Genomic DNA, 15,838 nt, shown 5'->3' on the forward strand with positions numbered 1-15,838 from the left:
CATCAGTCTGTCAGCTGAGAACACAGGACTAAGGCATTTGCCTTTATGATGTGAAACCATGATAATCCTCAAAAACAACAACAAACCTTATCATGGGAAAAACAGTCTCTAGCCACTCTCGAAATGGATGTGCTCTGCTATAGAGAGAGCTTTCTGTACAAAGCTAGATGGCTTTGCAGATGATCTTTATACATAACTTGGTTTTCTCAATTAATGAATGGGATTTCACTGTTCTAGTAGATATAGGCCTTCACTTAGTCTCCAGGTAACTTCAGCTGCAGATGAGAAAATATCTGCTCTGATATTTTCTGATATCTGATACTGATAAACTGAGTAGTTTAACACACAGAGTGGGACTTGATGAATTCTGCAAAGCAGCTCTGTATTCTGGCTCTCAAGCACATGACTACTCTGAAGCTAGATATGATCATTTAGACAAATGCAGGTAGAAAATAGTCTTTAGACCCTGGACTTACTCCTGTAAATACAGAGTCCAGCTGCCTCATTCTTCTGACTCCTATCATCCTGGTTACCTCATGACTTCTCTAAAAATGATCATGAAAAGGTGTAGCTGTAATTTTAGAATTTTCCACATGCCTCATCTGAAGAGAAGATGTCATTTTAAAAGCACTGAGAGATAAAAAAAACTTAATTACTAATCTTAAGTCTGTCTTATAATTTAAATTGTTTAATTGGTCTGATTATTTAAATGTTTGAATTGGTATGACTAAGGTACACAGAGCTTCCTGTGATACAATTGGTAAAGTATCTTACGAATGGTTGTGGGTTTAAAGAAATATTGCAGCTGAGCTGATAAACAATAGCAACCATTATAGTAGAAGTAGTAACTCCTAACAGAGTTTTATCACTGTAGATTTTCAAGAAAATCAAAAGTGTTTGGAGATTTTAAAAATTAAACAAAATGTCAGACCTACAACTTTCAGATTGTTACAGTCTTCTTCCTCTCAAACAGTTCTATAAAATAACAATTATTACATGGAGGATGGTATGTGATTCCCAAATGAGCTAAGATTTTTTTTGTTGTGACTGAGCATGCCAGTACTGAGATACTCAAGAGGAGCAAAGGAGGATGCATCCTCTTTTGGAGCCAAGTTAAGAGGAATCTACTGCCATACAATTATCTCAAAGGGCAGCAGCAAATTCACAAAATCTGAAGAGCAGCATCTGTGGACTGATGAAAACTTCAGACTAGCTCTTTCTGTCTTAATACTCACTTTTTGTCATTATTTTGCACACGTTGATATTTCAAATAAAAAGAAGAATTGTTAAATTTTAAAGCTCTGAAGTACCAAACTACAGGACAATCATTAATATTTAACACTTATTAATATGACAAAAGAAAGGTATACATTATATAAGCATTTCATTTTTTTAAAATGTAGTATTACTGAACAACCTTTAAAATCACTGGCAGTTTTGTCAGGAAAAGAAAATATTAAGTACTAAGAACCATGTTATACAGCTACCATATGGAAAATGTTATGTATAAGAGGATCAAGAGTGAGTGAATTATTTTTGTTACAGACTGATGTATTCAAACACCAAAAGATCTGTGCTTTGGTATGTAGAGAATAAAAGAGAAAAAAAAAAGTCTAAATCTTGTTGGCAGGAGACTTGAAACCAAAGAAAATCATGTCAAAAGCCAGGAAGTTATAAAATTCCACAGTAAAAACCACACAGTGAGCTCTTATTACATTAATTCATAAATTTGTTGTAAATAGCAATCCCTGATACATATAAGAATTGCAGAGGTATCCATTTAAAGAGGCCTGGTGGGAAGCAAGGGCTCACATTGGGGGCACTGTATTTTAGATACTTGGTGTTGGGTTCTTCACGCAGGACTTTTAGCACTTTTCAGAGTCAAGGCTTACTTGAAAAATGTAACCCCTTCCTTTCTATTGGAAGGGATACTTGAAGTGTGGTGAAAAAAAGGAGCAAACCTTGCTCACCTCTTCCATAACCTCAGTGAGCCATCTTCCAGTCCACCCTTCCATCCCTTTGTGTATAAGCACTACTACCTCAAGGGAAAAAGCAAATCATGGTACAGTCAGAGTCACATTAGTGCCTCTGTACTTCAGGTACCTTCAGCATGCTGTGAAGACTTAATCTCCCCCTCTGCAGGGAAATTTCAGGGTGAGTAAATCTACAAAGAAATTCTCCAGTGACCTTCAGAAAGGAAGAAGCAAGTAGGAAAAGTAGGAAAAACCTAAACAAATACAGATTTGGTAGATTTCCGAGCACTTTGCAAAATAAACCATGTGAAGACCCAAGTGCACGAGGAGATTTGGCATCTTAATTGCCTAGGTATATCAAGCTGAAGAAATAACTTTTCCACCCAGAATCCGGAATCAAAGAATGCAGAGAAGGAAGCAGTTGTGTGACAGATACAGATCTTCTCATAATGACCACAACTACCTTATAGTATAGCTGACATTTAAATCCCGGTGAAAAGACAGCAAGAATATTGACAGTCATAGAAGGCCTTGTGCTGGTTTGGCTGGTACAGAATCATAGACCAGCCATAGGCTACAAGCCATTAGCAGTTCCGAGTCAGCCAGGACAGCTGACTTGAGCTGGCTCACAGGTGTATCCCATACCATAAACATCATGCTCAATGTAAAGGAGGAAGTTTGCTAAGGAGAGGAGAGTTTCCTGTATGGGCTTCTCCTGCTCATGTTCCTCTTTCTGTCTTCTACCTTCCTGCTCCTGCTGTTTATCCTTTCTGCTCTTCAGGAATGCCTTCCTGGAGATTGTGACTGCTGCATTTTCATTGGCACTTTCACTAAATATGGCTTTATATATCTTGCTTTGACATTGGTATTGTTGTGGGTTTAGAGTGGACGGAAGCTCTTCTACCCCTTCCCAAAGCAGTAAAAGAAAAATACTCCACACAGGATTGGAAATTTAAATGAAAATACTATTCACAACTGTATACAACAATACAAAAACATACAAAGTGCACAAATTCATGTTCAGCCTCTGCCCAGTTCTCTTCAACCTGGGCTTTACCAAACCTCACCAGTCCAGAACCTTCCAAAACCTCTCCCCCACCCAGGCCAAAACACCAGGCCTCAATGCCCCCCCAGGACCTCCCTGCTCCCCACCCCCAACCAGGCCCAAACTATGCAGCAAAAGTTAGCCAGGCCGCTTAAGGCCAAAAGCTTCAACTGCCCCAAGAAAATACCAGAGAGAAAAGAGTTCGGCATGCTGAGAAGAGAGCAGAGAGAGCACAAGGGCAGAACAAATAATTGTGCCAGTTAATACAGAGGAATAGATGCAGGGTTATGGGAATGAAATAACAAAAGATTACACTTTCTGGTGTCCACCCCTGAACTATCTAGTCCCTCTGGAGGACTCTACTCTCTGTCTTAAACCCACAACAGCTATTAATGTGACTGTTTTATTAAATCCCTTTTCATTTCAACACATAGGTCTTTGCTTATTTTCCTGGTTCCCCTGCTCTGCTGAGGAGGGGTCATTGGGAGATAGAGTAACTGCCATAGTTTACTTTAGCCCATATTTGGAACATAGGCCCTCAAATAATTTCACTTCTTAAAAATGATCAGCTTTGGGTTTAATTTTGCTTTATCTTTTTGATTTTTTTTTGGTTTGCTGTCACTACCATTCAAATGGACCAATGAAAGACATTTAACGTGAAAGCCAGAGGGGCAAAATCTGCAAAAAATAATAACTGCTTCTTTATTCACTAGGAAATCTGACCAGTTTCTGGCAAGAACTGTCAATAAGGACCTTTGCATACCTCTGCCAAAGCAATTGAGTTGCCAGTTAAGTAGGAAACAGATTTACAGATACCAATTTCCCACTAGCTACTAATAAAAGGAAAGCTTGTGTATTTCTATTGTCCCTTAAAAAAATTACTTAGGAGCTATTTCAAAAGGTATGGTTGAAATTTGGACCCTAGGAAACCTTAGGTTCTGAAAGCCAGAGATATCTTTCTGTAGAGATTTTGAAAATGGTTCTATAGCACCTCTGTCACAGTTTAACAGGGGTTGCCACTGATGATCATGATAGCTTATGATGTCATTATAAAAACTGTGACTTCCTCTAGTATCTAATCTGATATGTGTATTGGGACTCAAAATCTATATAACCTTACTTGTAGCACTCTGGGCAGTGACATCTTGACAATGAAATGGCACAAGCACTACTTTGGTGCTGCATGTTCTTCCCTGGAACACAAGGAAGGACAAGGTAGGAGAGTCCCCTGTTGCGTCCTTTCCTGGAAAAGGCTGCTCAACTTATGCTTGTGGGTGCCACCATGTCTTGTGCACTTAGACCCACCTCTTTCCCTCGTGGCTCTTGGAAAGGCCTGAGCTAAGGAGCCATGAGCAGAACCAGTTACCAGCTGGGGTTGTGCGCTTCTGACCATGAGGCTGGTGGGTGCTGAGGGAAGGACAGTGGGTGCAAGGTACCCAGCAAACTGCATGCTCCACCTGAGCCCTGCTGTAACCACAGATGTCTGCCCCTAGTTTGTGCAAGCAAAAGACAGAAAGGAGCAACTGATATAAACAGAGGAGTTGCTGTGAGTACTCATGACACAGGTACTGCTCTGCAGGCAAGTTCTCACCTGGCCTCTGTCATTTCTTCCATTTCCATATATGTGTTGAAGGCCTGGCCACAGGTAAACAAGCCCTGTGAGCAAGTGATGAGGAAGTATGCACCATGAGACATTGCTCAGCATATTCCAGTATTTGCAAGCAGCTAGTCAGTGGCCTCTAGCTCACCAACTTCTTGGGTGGCCTGCCATGGTGACCCGCTGCTGAGCTAGTGAATGTCTGGCAGGATGACAGAGAGGTATAGTATCTTTTGCATACTGCATTGTTTTTACAAGAACCAATTCAATCTCTTGGTTGTTCAGGATGGAGTTACTGCTGACTTGAGTCAGCTGGTGGTCTACATATTTGGCTGGCTGGCCAGGGAAAGTGATGTAGGACTCTGTCTGAGATCAGGTGGTATAGGACTCTGGGAGGACAGCCAACCAAAGTAGTGTACTAGGACTTTGCCTGTCTGGCCATCAAGGGTGTTATGGTGGTCTTGCAGGCAAGCCATCTAAGGCTGGTGTAGGGCTCTGGCTGTCTGATGGGGCTGAGCAGTTTAAGAGCTCTGGCTGGCTGTCCAGCCTAAATGGTGTGATCTCACTGGCTGTCCAGAGAAAGTGCTGTAGGGCTCTGGCAGGAGGCCCAGTGATGTTGGGCTCTGGCCAGTCAGAAAAGTGGTATAGGGTTCTGGCTGACCAGCCTAGTCAAGTGGTTTTGGACTCTGACTGGTTGGCCACTCAAAGTGCTGTGGGGCACTGGCTGGCTGTCCTACCAGTGTGGTATAGGTCCCTGGCTGTTTGATGGGGGCATGTGGTTTAGAGACATGGCTGGCTAGACATACAAAAATCACTTAATGGCTGGCTTCCTGAGCCAAAGCAGTGTAGGGATCTGCCTGGATGTACAGCCGAAATCATGTAGGGTTCTGGCTGGCTGGCCAATCTAAGATGTATAGGTGACTATGCAGACAAAGTTGTTTAGTAGGCCTTTTGCTAGCTGGCTATCTAATGTGGCTGGTGAGCAAAATAATGTAGGATTATTGCTTTATTTTAGAGGGACCAACTGGTGTGCAGTTCAGGCTCTCTGTCACACCTTAACCAAGTTCCTCCATCACTGCAAAAAGATAGTGTTCTTAATTAATCTGGAAAAAACAAACAAACAACTCTAATATGAAACCTGGCACCCCCAAAGTATTATCCTATGAGGACACACAAGGGAGTGAGGCAGTTCACATAGCGTGGCAGCACCACCAAAGCAAAGGACTTAGCTAGCATGAAATAACGTAACCACTGAACATTAGCAGCTGAAACAAAGACTTCGTGCAGGGGCAGCTGCCTTAGCAGCTTATGGCAATGTCTGGCCACAGAAGGTCCTGCAGCTGAAGGCAAAACCTCCAAACTTTTCAGCGCAGATGTGACTTTCCTGTGATGGAAATGACCGCAAGGGTGCAGCGGCGGGTGCCGGTACCTGAGAAGGCCGAGCCCGCGGGACAGCGCAGACTGTTGGAGGGAACAAGCTCCAGAGAGGAGGCTGAGACCGTACTGCCTGCCAGGCTGCTACGGCTTTCCCAGGCGAAACACCGCCGTGGCTCCGTACCCGTCGGGCAGGGTTTCCCTGGGCTGCAGCCTGCCCTCCTCACGGCTGGACCGTTCTTCCAACCGCCCCGGTCCCGCTCGCCCGACGGAGCCTCTTGTCCCACCGGAGGTCGCAGCCCACGCAGTCCCGGGACGTGTGGGGCAGCGCACTGCGAGCGCGGCCGGAGGCGGGCCGGCCCCGCCCCGCCAGGTTATACAGCCCCGTCCTGCCGCCCGCCTGCTCCCGATCCTCCCACCCCGCCGCCAAGGACCGGCCAGTCGCTGCCTCATCGCCGCGGGGCCAGGACCGGGTCCGCCTCCCCGCGGCCGGGCGATGGTGCCGGCGCCCAAGGGCGCCCTGCTTGCTGTCCTTCTCGCCGTCCTTCTCGTCCTCCTCCTCTCCGCCGGGCTGGCAACCGCGAGCAGGTGAGCGGGGGCACCGGGGAAGGGGATCGGAAGCGTACCTGGGGCCTTGTGTGGCAGCACCGTGTGGGGTCCCGGCAGGCAGACCTGGGGTTGGGTCGGAGTCATCGGCGGGTGGCCGAACTGGGCAGCAGCGTACGCACCCTGCCGTGCCGGGGACTGCCGCCGTTGTCGGTGAGTCTGCGCTTCACCTGGGACCGTGGAGAGTTGCCGGTGCCACGCTGCACAGCCCAGGCCTCTCCCTGCAGAGCGGGTAGCGCGGCTCCGTGGTGCTGAACGCCGCTGGCGAAACGAGTAAGGCTTTTCCGCCGGCGTGGGTGCCACCTTCCTCCGAGTCACCGCACCAAAGCTGCGGGGGGTTTTGTACGCCGGGGAAAAAAGGTAGCTTCAGTGTACTGGTGGAGATTTAAACGGTGAGAACAGCTGCACCGCGTATAGAAAGGTGCGAGTCTCTCTAGGGTTTGGTTTGCTTGTATAAGCAGATGCTTTAAAATCAACCTACCACTATTGAGAGAGGATGAGTAAAGCTATTACTCCAGATGAAATCATTCCAGTGTTCCCTATCCTGGTTCTCTAGAAGCGAATAAAAGGCCACAAGTGCTGCAGCAAGAGAGTAGGTAGTAAAAGGAGAATTCACAGCCATCAGAAATGAAGCCTTCAAGACATTGTGTGGTTTATTTGTTTAGTATCAGGTTTGTGAGTGGGAATGTCTGTAATCAACAAGTGTCGGTGTGTTGTTCCAGCATATGCCAAGCAGCGATCGAGTGGTCAGCTCCTCAGGAACTAGAAGTTTATGAACTCCAGACCTGCTCTTAGAGAAAACACGTTTGCTTTCAATGAAGAGCTCTGTTTAAATGCTTGAGTTAGTTGTTTCTTGATGCTGTGTATTTGCATTTCAAACACTTTGAAAGGTGTAAAACCAGAAAACAAGAGCATTATCTGCTTCCAGAAGAAGGTATGGCTCAGAGTTAGCTGAAACCAACAGTGATATTTTCAGTAAAAATGATGTTATTGCACAGTAAGTTGGGAAACTGCAACCTACCTAAGCCAAATTGCTCTACTGCTTGTCTTGTCCAAGTTGATGTTGGATGATCATAGTGGCATCTCTGTTTTCTACCAACGTTGTCACTCTGCCTTTTCCATTGGGAGGAAGGAGAAAGAAGATACTTTCAAACATATTGATGAAGTCTTCCATGGCAAGGGATTCTAATTTAAAGGGACAAGAAATCCTATTTTCTTTACAGAGTAAGGAAGAAGGAACAGGAAAGAGTAAAAATTAGAATCAATTTTGAAAGACTGAACTAATTGTGATTATTTTGTCTCTTAGGAGTGTAGCTTTCATACTTGGACTTTTAAGTTTTCTTCTCTGAATGCATCCTTTAAGGAGTTTAGTGGGCACATGAAGCCTTAAAGAAAGAACCATTGCAAGCCCAAGCTAAACTTGTTTTAGTGTTTTGGGAGGGATTCACAGTGACACAGGACTGTTGTTGTATTGAGTGCCTGAAACAGGCAGAAGAGATATCTTAGGACACAGTTATTACAATGTAATAGGGGATTTTCTTGATCTTAATTAATACGACTATAGGTGAAGGGTTTTTTTTTTCTAGAAGGAAGTCACCCTTCAAATAAACTTGTGGAAAACAAACCAAACAAAAAATCCAACCACCACAATGAAAAACTCACGATGCCTGAAACCTTGCCCACCCACCCCCACCTCCAGCAGCAGGCAGATATTGTGTGTGCAAGAGCTGACAAAAAGCTTTTCCCTCTCTCACTCGTAGTTGTAATCTTTTCCTTTGCACTTGTTTGTGTATTTAAGTTATTGAGGATATCAGTCTACCCTATCAATCAACCTCACTTTACTGGAAGGTCTACCTAGAGACTTGATCAGTGGAGCAGGTGAACTTGCTGAACACATTTTATTGTAAATGCATGTTTTCTTTTTTCGATATCAAATTGAGTAAACCACTACAAGTCTAAAGTATTGCAGTAGTAGTTTAAGGTCTGTCTTCACATTACACACCCAGTTTATTCTGTCTGCTACTTCTGCCACCGCAGGTAAAGAGTTATATACTTGGCTGGCCCTGGTCAGTATCTGAATGCTTTTTCCTGAACTGATTTATAATATTCATATTACTCCAGAGAGTAACAATTTTTTTCCGTAACAGCTGATTAAATGGGATCTAACTTCATTCATACCTATGTTCATATTACTACGGGCAACACTGGATGTTCTTCTGTGAGAGAGAGTATATATCTTAAAATCAGGTAGGACTTGTTCTCCTGGTTCTTCAGTGTTCTTCAAGATTCTTACCTCTCTTGTGGCTGTGTTTGTACTCTTGTATCCTACTCAGAGTATTCATGGACAGGAGCACAAGAGCAAGTGGATATAAATTGGCACAACTCTTCTCTCCCTTTTGGAGCTGCCTGACACAAAGTAGGAAGCAATGAGTTCTCTCAGCTTTTGGTTTGTTCAGCTGAAGCCAAGTTCTTCCTCTCCTCTGTAAGACAGGTCATTCTTCATAGCTTTTATCATCATACATACTATATATAATTAATATTTCATCACTACGGATGTTAAGAACTGTGCATAATACAACCTGAATTGGCAGCAGCAAAAACTTTCCTGGAATTTTAACTGAAACACCTTAAGGTCCCACTTAGTATATAGTGGTGCTAGTAGCTCATAGTGTGACGACTAATACAAACATCTCTTTCTGTTGCCTCAACTGGCAACAGAAAGGCCCTGGCTTATAGTGGAAGTTATTATTCATCTTCAATGTACTTTGCTAAATGCAATCCTACTCATGTCAGCAATGTCAAAGCCACATAAAGTCAGTTACTTCTCTCCTGCCTGGGCACCCTGAATGGCTCAGTCTACCACTTGCTACCTTTAGCACCAGCGCTGCAAGCTGCTGAAAGGAGAGGGTTTTTCACTAGAAATGCAGAAACCACTCTTGTCACTGACCTACACAGCAATCTGACCTGCAGAGTCTACCTTCTGCCTTTTCTCTTCAATAACATATTTATGCTGCAAGTTCTTCACGGCTATTTTTTGCACTATGAATCATGACAAGCACAGCAATCTCATTTGGGCTTCTAGGTACTCCCTGTGAAATACTACACAAATATATAGGAGGGATCAGAATATATAGGATCAGAAGCATTCTGTGCCTTCAGTCTGCATTACTTCTCCCACATGACATTCTTTAAGAAAGAATCTTCCTACCTGAAAGGATGTTCTCCATTTAAATTTCTTACTTTTGCATAAAATTCTGAATTCCTGACAGCAGTTGCTGAGCTGAAGGTTTTTATTAGTGGGTCAGATAGACCTGGCAAAACTGGGTTTTCTCCCAGATTTTGGGATCCAGGTGGGCTCTCAATGATCTAGCTGACCTATCCCACTGCCAAAGGTAGGCTTTAACTTGATGTATGTTGTGGAAATCAGAACAAGAGAAGGATCTTGTCTAGGGCACTGTGTGTAAAGTTCAAATAGATTGATTTTATCTGCGGTTTCATGGAGCATTTCCATTTTTTAAGGCAAGTTTGTGTTGAAATCTTGTGAGATGTTGTACACTGTGTAAATTTACTTTCATTATTTGATTTTGAAGTGAATTATTAAAGGTTACTGAATGTGTTTGTCTTCCTGTGAAAACAACATTTTGGAAAGTAATGAGATCTTGCTCCCTCCAACCTTTAGGCATTTTAACCTTCCAGGGGAGTCACAGCACTATCCAGCTGCATTCAAGGGGATTTTCTGAGATGTAAACAGAATATACATTTACTATCCAGGTGAATTCAAGGGCACTTTCTAGCATGCAAAAAGAACATATGTTCTTAACTTGTATACTTGCAAGTGATGTAAGATATCAACATTTGAATGAAGAAAATGGAAAAAGGTTGTTTTATTGTCTAAAATCAAGAGGCAGTGTTCCAGTTTCTAACAGATGCACATGCAGGAGTCACAGCTGTTCAATATGCTTTTTCTCATGTGTGAAGATGGGGTATAGGTAAGATGCATCACTGGGTTTGATGGCAAAGGCTGGGTGACTTCAGAACAATTTATTCCAACACTGAAGTATTTTTACTTCAGCCAGGTGACATGAGAACCATCTGTCTTTCAGGGTATCTCAGATACACAAGCTTAAGCATTTGCTCTGAACTCCTTGCTCTTTCAAACGATTTTGCTACTAAAGAAAGCTGTGAAGTAATATTTTGTATTTTTGAAGTGTATGCATATATTTAATTTACCAGTTTGCCCTAACTGTGTAAGTGCAACCCTTACAGATAAGCACAGGAGGATATGTGCAAAGCACTGCTGTAAGGTGATAAAGCAATGTCTTTATCATGTCAGAATAAAAAAAAAGCAAAAGTTCCTGGACAGTTGACTTTTTTCTTTTTTTTTTTTTTCTCACTATGAGGATATTTGTTGCTCTGCATTGGCCTTCCAATGTCCCAAATCACTTATTACAAAGTTCTCACAGATATTTTGTGTGTCAGAAACACTTTGGACTCTTTGAAGAAAGTGCATTTTTAATTATGGCCTGGAAAAAGCAGTAAGGACAGAGGATTTTGGATAAAGAAGAGAAATTTGTAAAGAGGATGGGCACATGGTAATAGAGAATTTAAGTATCAGCGATCAGAGGGAGAACAGACCTGGAGAAACAGCACCTATTGCAGCACAGAGTAGGTCTAGAAGACTTACACAGTTGTGTATTTCCATCAGATTTTGTAATTTTGGCAATTAATGTTGCATTTTTTCCAACTCTTGCAGCTGTTGATTTGCACAGTGATTTAGAATCCCCTGGGCTTACTAGCAGATTAAATTACTGTTAATTCGTAATGTCAGTGCAACCAGTTTACACAAGACTGCACTTCCACAATCCCTTTGCACATACATAGTGTCTATGAGCCTGTAAGTCATTTGCTTTTATGGGGCTGACTGATGTTCAGAAAGCTTCTTTTCTGTAGAATCAGTACATCCAAAGCAGTGAGGTATGGCATCATATATTCAATCCAGATTCTTCATATGATGCAAGCTGGAGCAGCCCAATTGACTTCACTGATTTTAAAAATGACTCATTGTAGCAGGGGATTTGACCGTATTTTTTTTCCTTTACCATGTTTCTCATTAAAAAGAATTTATGTTACACAGTTAATTTGTGGCAGGTGAAATGTTCCCATTTTCCCTGTTTCTCCAAAAAAATGCAACTTTCCATTCCTTTCTGGGAATTCTGCCCTAGGCTCAGTGAAATGAAAATGCATGATGGTGGATAAAACATAAGGGAAAGGTACAAAGGAATATATGGAGCAACAGATTTCTGGAGCTAGTGTTTGTCCTTCCTTATACAGCTCAAGAGCTCATGGGCAGCTGGTGAGTGTGAACCAGCCTGGGGTGTGTCACTACGGTTCTAGGTTGGATTGCTGTTATGGCTGGAAAAAGAACAACAAGGGCCACTGTGAAGGTAACGTTAACACTTTATACTTGTTTCTTCTCCACCACTGTGTAATTGGTAATAATAAAGGGATTTCATATATGTCTGCCAGAAGCTACAAAAGAAGCCTTCTGAGGGGAGAAATCTCTTAACTGTGAGAGAGTGCATAAAACATATTTGAATGACCATCTCCTCAAATAAAGCAGAGCTTTAGGTAAAAGCACCAAACCATAAAATACATATTGAAAAATTCTTAGGTCCAGAAGGGACTGGCTGTTCTAACCTCTTGCACAGCCCTGGTCAGTGCCTATACTGTTACAGTGTTGAGTAATTGCCAAAAAGGCAGTGTTTTCTAATGTTACATAGGGATCCCTAAAATGGTTTTCTACCAGTTGTTATCCTTCATCTTCAGAGTATACAGCTTATGAGAACCAGGATGTTTTAACTTTCTGAAATATAAATAAAACTCAAGCAATACATTCACCTGACTTGAGCATGGGTAGCCAGCCAGCATTCTGGTCTATGGATCATTGGCATAATAGAGTCAATGACACTTAAGACATTGCTAAGTTGTGAAAGGTCTACAGAGCCCAAGGAGAAGATGATGCGGAATCTCTCTAGCTGTACATGGACAAAACACAACAAAATAATAAAATACATGCTTTAGGAACTTTTTTCAGGTGTTGCACCTGTTGTCCCAGAGGGTTTGCCATTGTATATCTGGTGAATTTGAATAGAAGCTTTGGATCATTCTTTACTGAAAATTGGCATTGCTTAACAGCACTTTGGTTTTGATGAAAATTAATACCTGGAGATATACGACTGGCAAACGTAACCTTGATCAGCCAGTGGAGTAGATTATCTTGTTTTAAAGCAATAGGTTGCTTTCATACTAAAGCAACAGTTTTCATTAACTTTTAAGATTCTTACCTGGCAAGATAACTTTAAGCCAAATACAATGTAGTTCTACATTGTAAATCCAGATGCAGTGTTGTTCTCTGCTTCAGTGCTAACACTCTCCTAGTCTTGCAGTGCACTACATTTCATTCAGGGATAGAAAAACTGTTGAAAAATGCCTCAATCTGCAGAGTTAGTGGATTGGTACATCTGAATTAATCTTTAAATATAGGGAAGATACTTGAATTAAGAAGTATGAGTTTTAATTAAGCACTTCACTCTGTAGTAACTAACACTGTGATTTTCTTATTTCCTACAGTTTGCATAGCAGCTTAATACTGAGATGGACCTCCTGGTGCATACTCTTTTCTCTGTTTTTTTTTCCAAAGGTAGTCCTGATTTAAATGTGTGTTTGGTTTGCTTTTCCTGAATAACCCTCATGTTGACAAACACATGAACTTCAGGAGCCTTAAGCCTTATAAAAGTTAGCATTTAATTTCTGACTAATGATCCAGAGGGCTGAGTTAGAACACTTTTACTTTTTAATGCATCCAGAATAAGCACAGCCTTCTCAAATAGTTGTAAACATGATGCAATTATACTTAGTGGCATGTGTGGTAAGGACAGTTGCCTGATTGACTGAGAGATGTGCTCTGGATGTTCCACCATGGAATAGACAGCATTCTTCATCTGTAACCAAGGAGATTCAAGACTGGAAAACTCCTGTAGGGCAGTGTGTCTCCTCTGGCTGTGAGAGAATGCCGTTGCCTCTTTCCTACTCCAGATGCCAAGTATTGCAAGTCAAGCTGCTGGCTAGCTGCTTCTCACATAGGCTTCTTAAGAAAAAGACAAGCATATAGAACTAAACATGAATCCTAAGCATGGCAGAAAAAGCATGAAAGAGAGAGCAAAAAAGAAGCCCTTTATTTTTCAGGTCTTTACAAGCCTGAAAGCACACATGCAATTGGTGCTAGTGTCTCTTTTCTCAAGCAGAAAGTGCCAATCAACAGCTATTAAATCTGAACTATAGGGAAAGGTATGGAGGACGTTGAACTTGTGCACCATTTTTTTTGTCAACTAAGCAGGGCAAAATTTCTCAAATAGAATATTTCTAACCTTTTCTCTCTCCTTTCTCTGCCTGACTCCACCAGCTATCTGTGGACATGGCTGCAAGTATGGCGAGTGCATGGGACCAAACAAATGCAAATGTTTCCCTGGATTTACAGGGAAAACCTGTAATCAAGGTTTGTGGACATGGGGATATTGCTTCAAAAAACAAACTGTTGGTGTTCTGTCTCTTTATCTTGTGCTATGGATTGTGTCATTTTCCAAAGCTGTAAAACAAGGTTTTTTTATTGTTTACATAGAAGAGCTTAGAGTTTAAGGCTTTTGTATCTCTAGCATCCCAGGCAAGTTTTAGGCTTCCTTGAGCACACAGAAGTTTGAACCTATATCATGTACCTCCTGTAGGCTAATGGCAAGGGGAAACTGTTGCATTTATAGTCAGAGGATTAAGGCATGGAAAGATTATATATGAAATTACTAGAAGAGACAGAAGTCAAATCCAGAACACATGTTATTTTCTTAGCCAGCAACCCATGTTACTTTCTTAACTAACCTTCTCATCAGAAAGACATGCAGTTATATGCTAGACATGTGTTTTTCAAGCTGTCTGCTCAATGCCATCTGTTTGCATATGCTGATTGGTATTTCTGAGAACCAGAATTGTGAGTCTTTAGAATCGTGTATTCAGAAACTTTGAATGCACCACTTTCCCTCTGTAAACTTGCAATTAGACATGCATGTACTTCAGCTAACACAATGGTGAGAACTGGGATGGGGTTTTTTACCTGTTCCAATATATGAGACCCCTGTGTTGGATCAGATGAAAGGAGAAGTTCACTGCATGGAGACAGCCTATCCTACTGCAGTGCCAATGAGTGAATTGCAGGTGCTGTAAGTGACACATTACATAAAGGCCACCATTCATGAATGGATGAGTCTATCCTTGCTACCTTCCTAAGCACCTGCAACCTTTGCTTGAAAACATTACATTGACATACTAACACAGTCACATTTTTCAGAGTCAAAACAACTCATTTGTTACATACTGTCTTTCAAACAATATACTATAAAGCTATACTGTTAAGTGTTTTGGAAAACTCCATCCTTTTGCACCTTTGATGTTGCTCACAGTGAAAGAAGTCAATTCTTCAGTACCAGAAAAGTGGAACAGCAGCTGTGGTTGTGTGTAATAGATAAGTGCGTATCACCCTCTAAACCTAATTTAATCTCAAAAACTGTTTGGAAGCTTATGTGTTACCAAGAGGAAACAGAGAAACCCTCAGCTTTTAGGTGTTACATGTGCAGTAGCTCCACCTGCATTTGATATACCCTCTGTAGGCAAGCAGATCAGTTCTTCAGCATTACTGTAGATTCAGAGCCTGTGGCTGGGTGGAATCACTGCACAGGCCTACATGTGCAAATTGCCTGTTAGCTCCCAGGGCTGCTCTACCTTCTGAAGCACGGCCAGGTGGCTGGCACAGACCAGAAATGCCCCAGAGCTATTTCAGTAGTATAGCCATAGAGGTGATTGTGTTCCAGCAGCCAGAAATGTTCAGAGCCACTTTTAATTACTGGCAGATGTAGCTGTGGTCTGTCCTTGCAGCAGAACACCCTGCTGAACAATCTCAACATGAGCTAACTGAAACAACAGAGATAAGAGGCCTGTATTAGTCTGCCACCAAGTCTGAGCTAAATTAGCCTTATCTCCATAGGTTCTGTTTTAGAGCTGTGTACGTTATCTGTGCATTACTGTGCGTTGTGCAAGATAGGTGCAGATAAGCACTTTTGAAAATGTGTAGTCTAAGTGGAATAGCTTTTGTTCCCCAGTTTGCTCTCTAGTTTCTTTGATAAGTGAGTCTTGGTTATT

General features: G+C 42.2%; 1 protein-coding gene across 1 annotated transcript in view; it reads left to right on the forward strand.

Annotated features, from left to right (window-relative positions):
* Positions 1–6,010: 6,010 nt before the first annotated feature.
* The window catches only part of EGFL6 (EGF like domain multiple 6), a 42,610-nt gene continuing 32,782 nt past the window's right edge, over positions 6,011–15,838 (forward strand). Inside the window, exons 1-3 of the mRNA XM_054384769.1 lie at positions 6,011–6,843; positions 11,927–12,039; positions 14,058–14,150. Coding sequence (XP_054240744.1) covers positions 6,011–6,843; positions 11,927–12,039; positions 14,058–14,150 — 1,039 coding nt within the window. The remainder of the gene's footprint in view (positions 6,844–11,926; positions 12,040–14,057; positions 14,151–15,838) is intronic.

The sequence above is a fragment of the Indicator indicator genome, chromosome 1 (genome assembly GCF_027791375.1).
Source record: "Indicator indicator isolate 239-I01 chromosome 1, UM_Iind_1.1, whole genome shotgun sequence".
NCBI lineage: Eukaryota > Metazoa > Chordata > Aves > Piciformes > Indicatoridae > Indicator > Indicator indicator.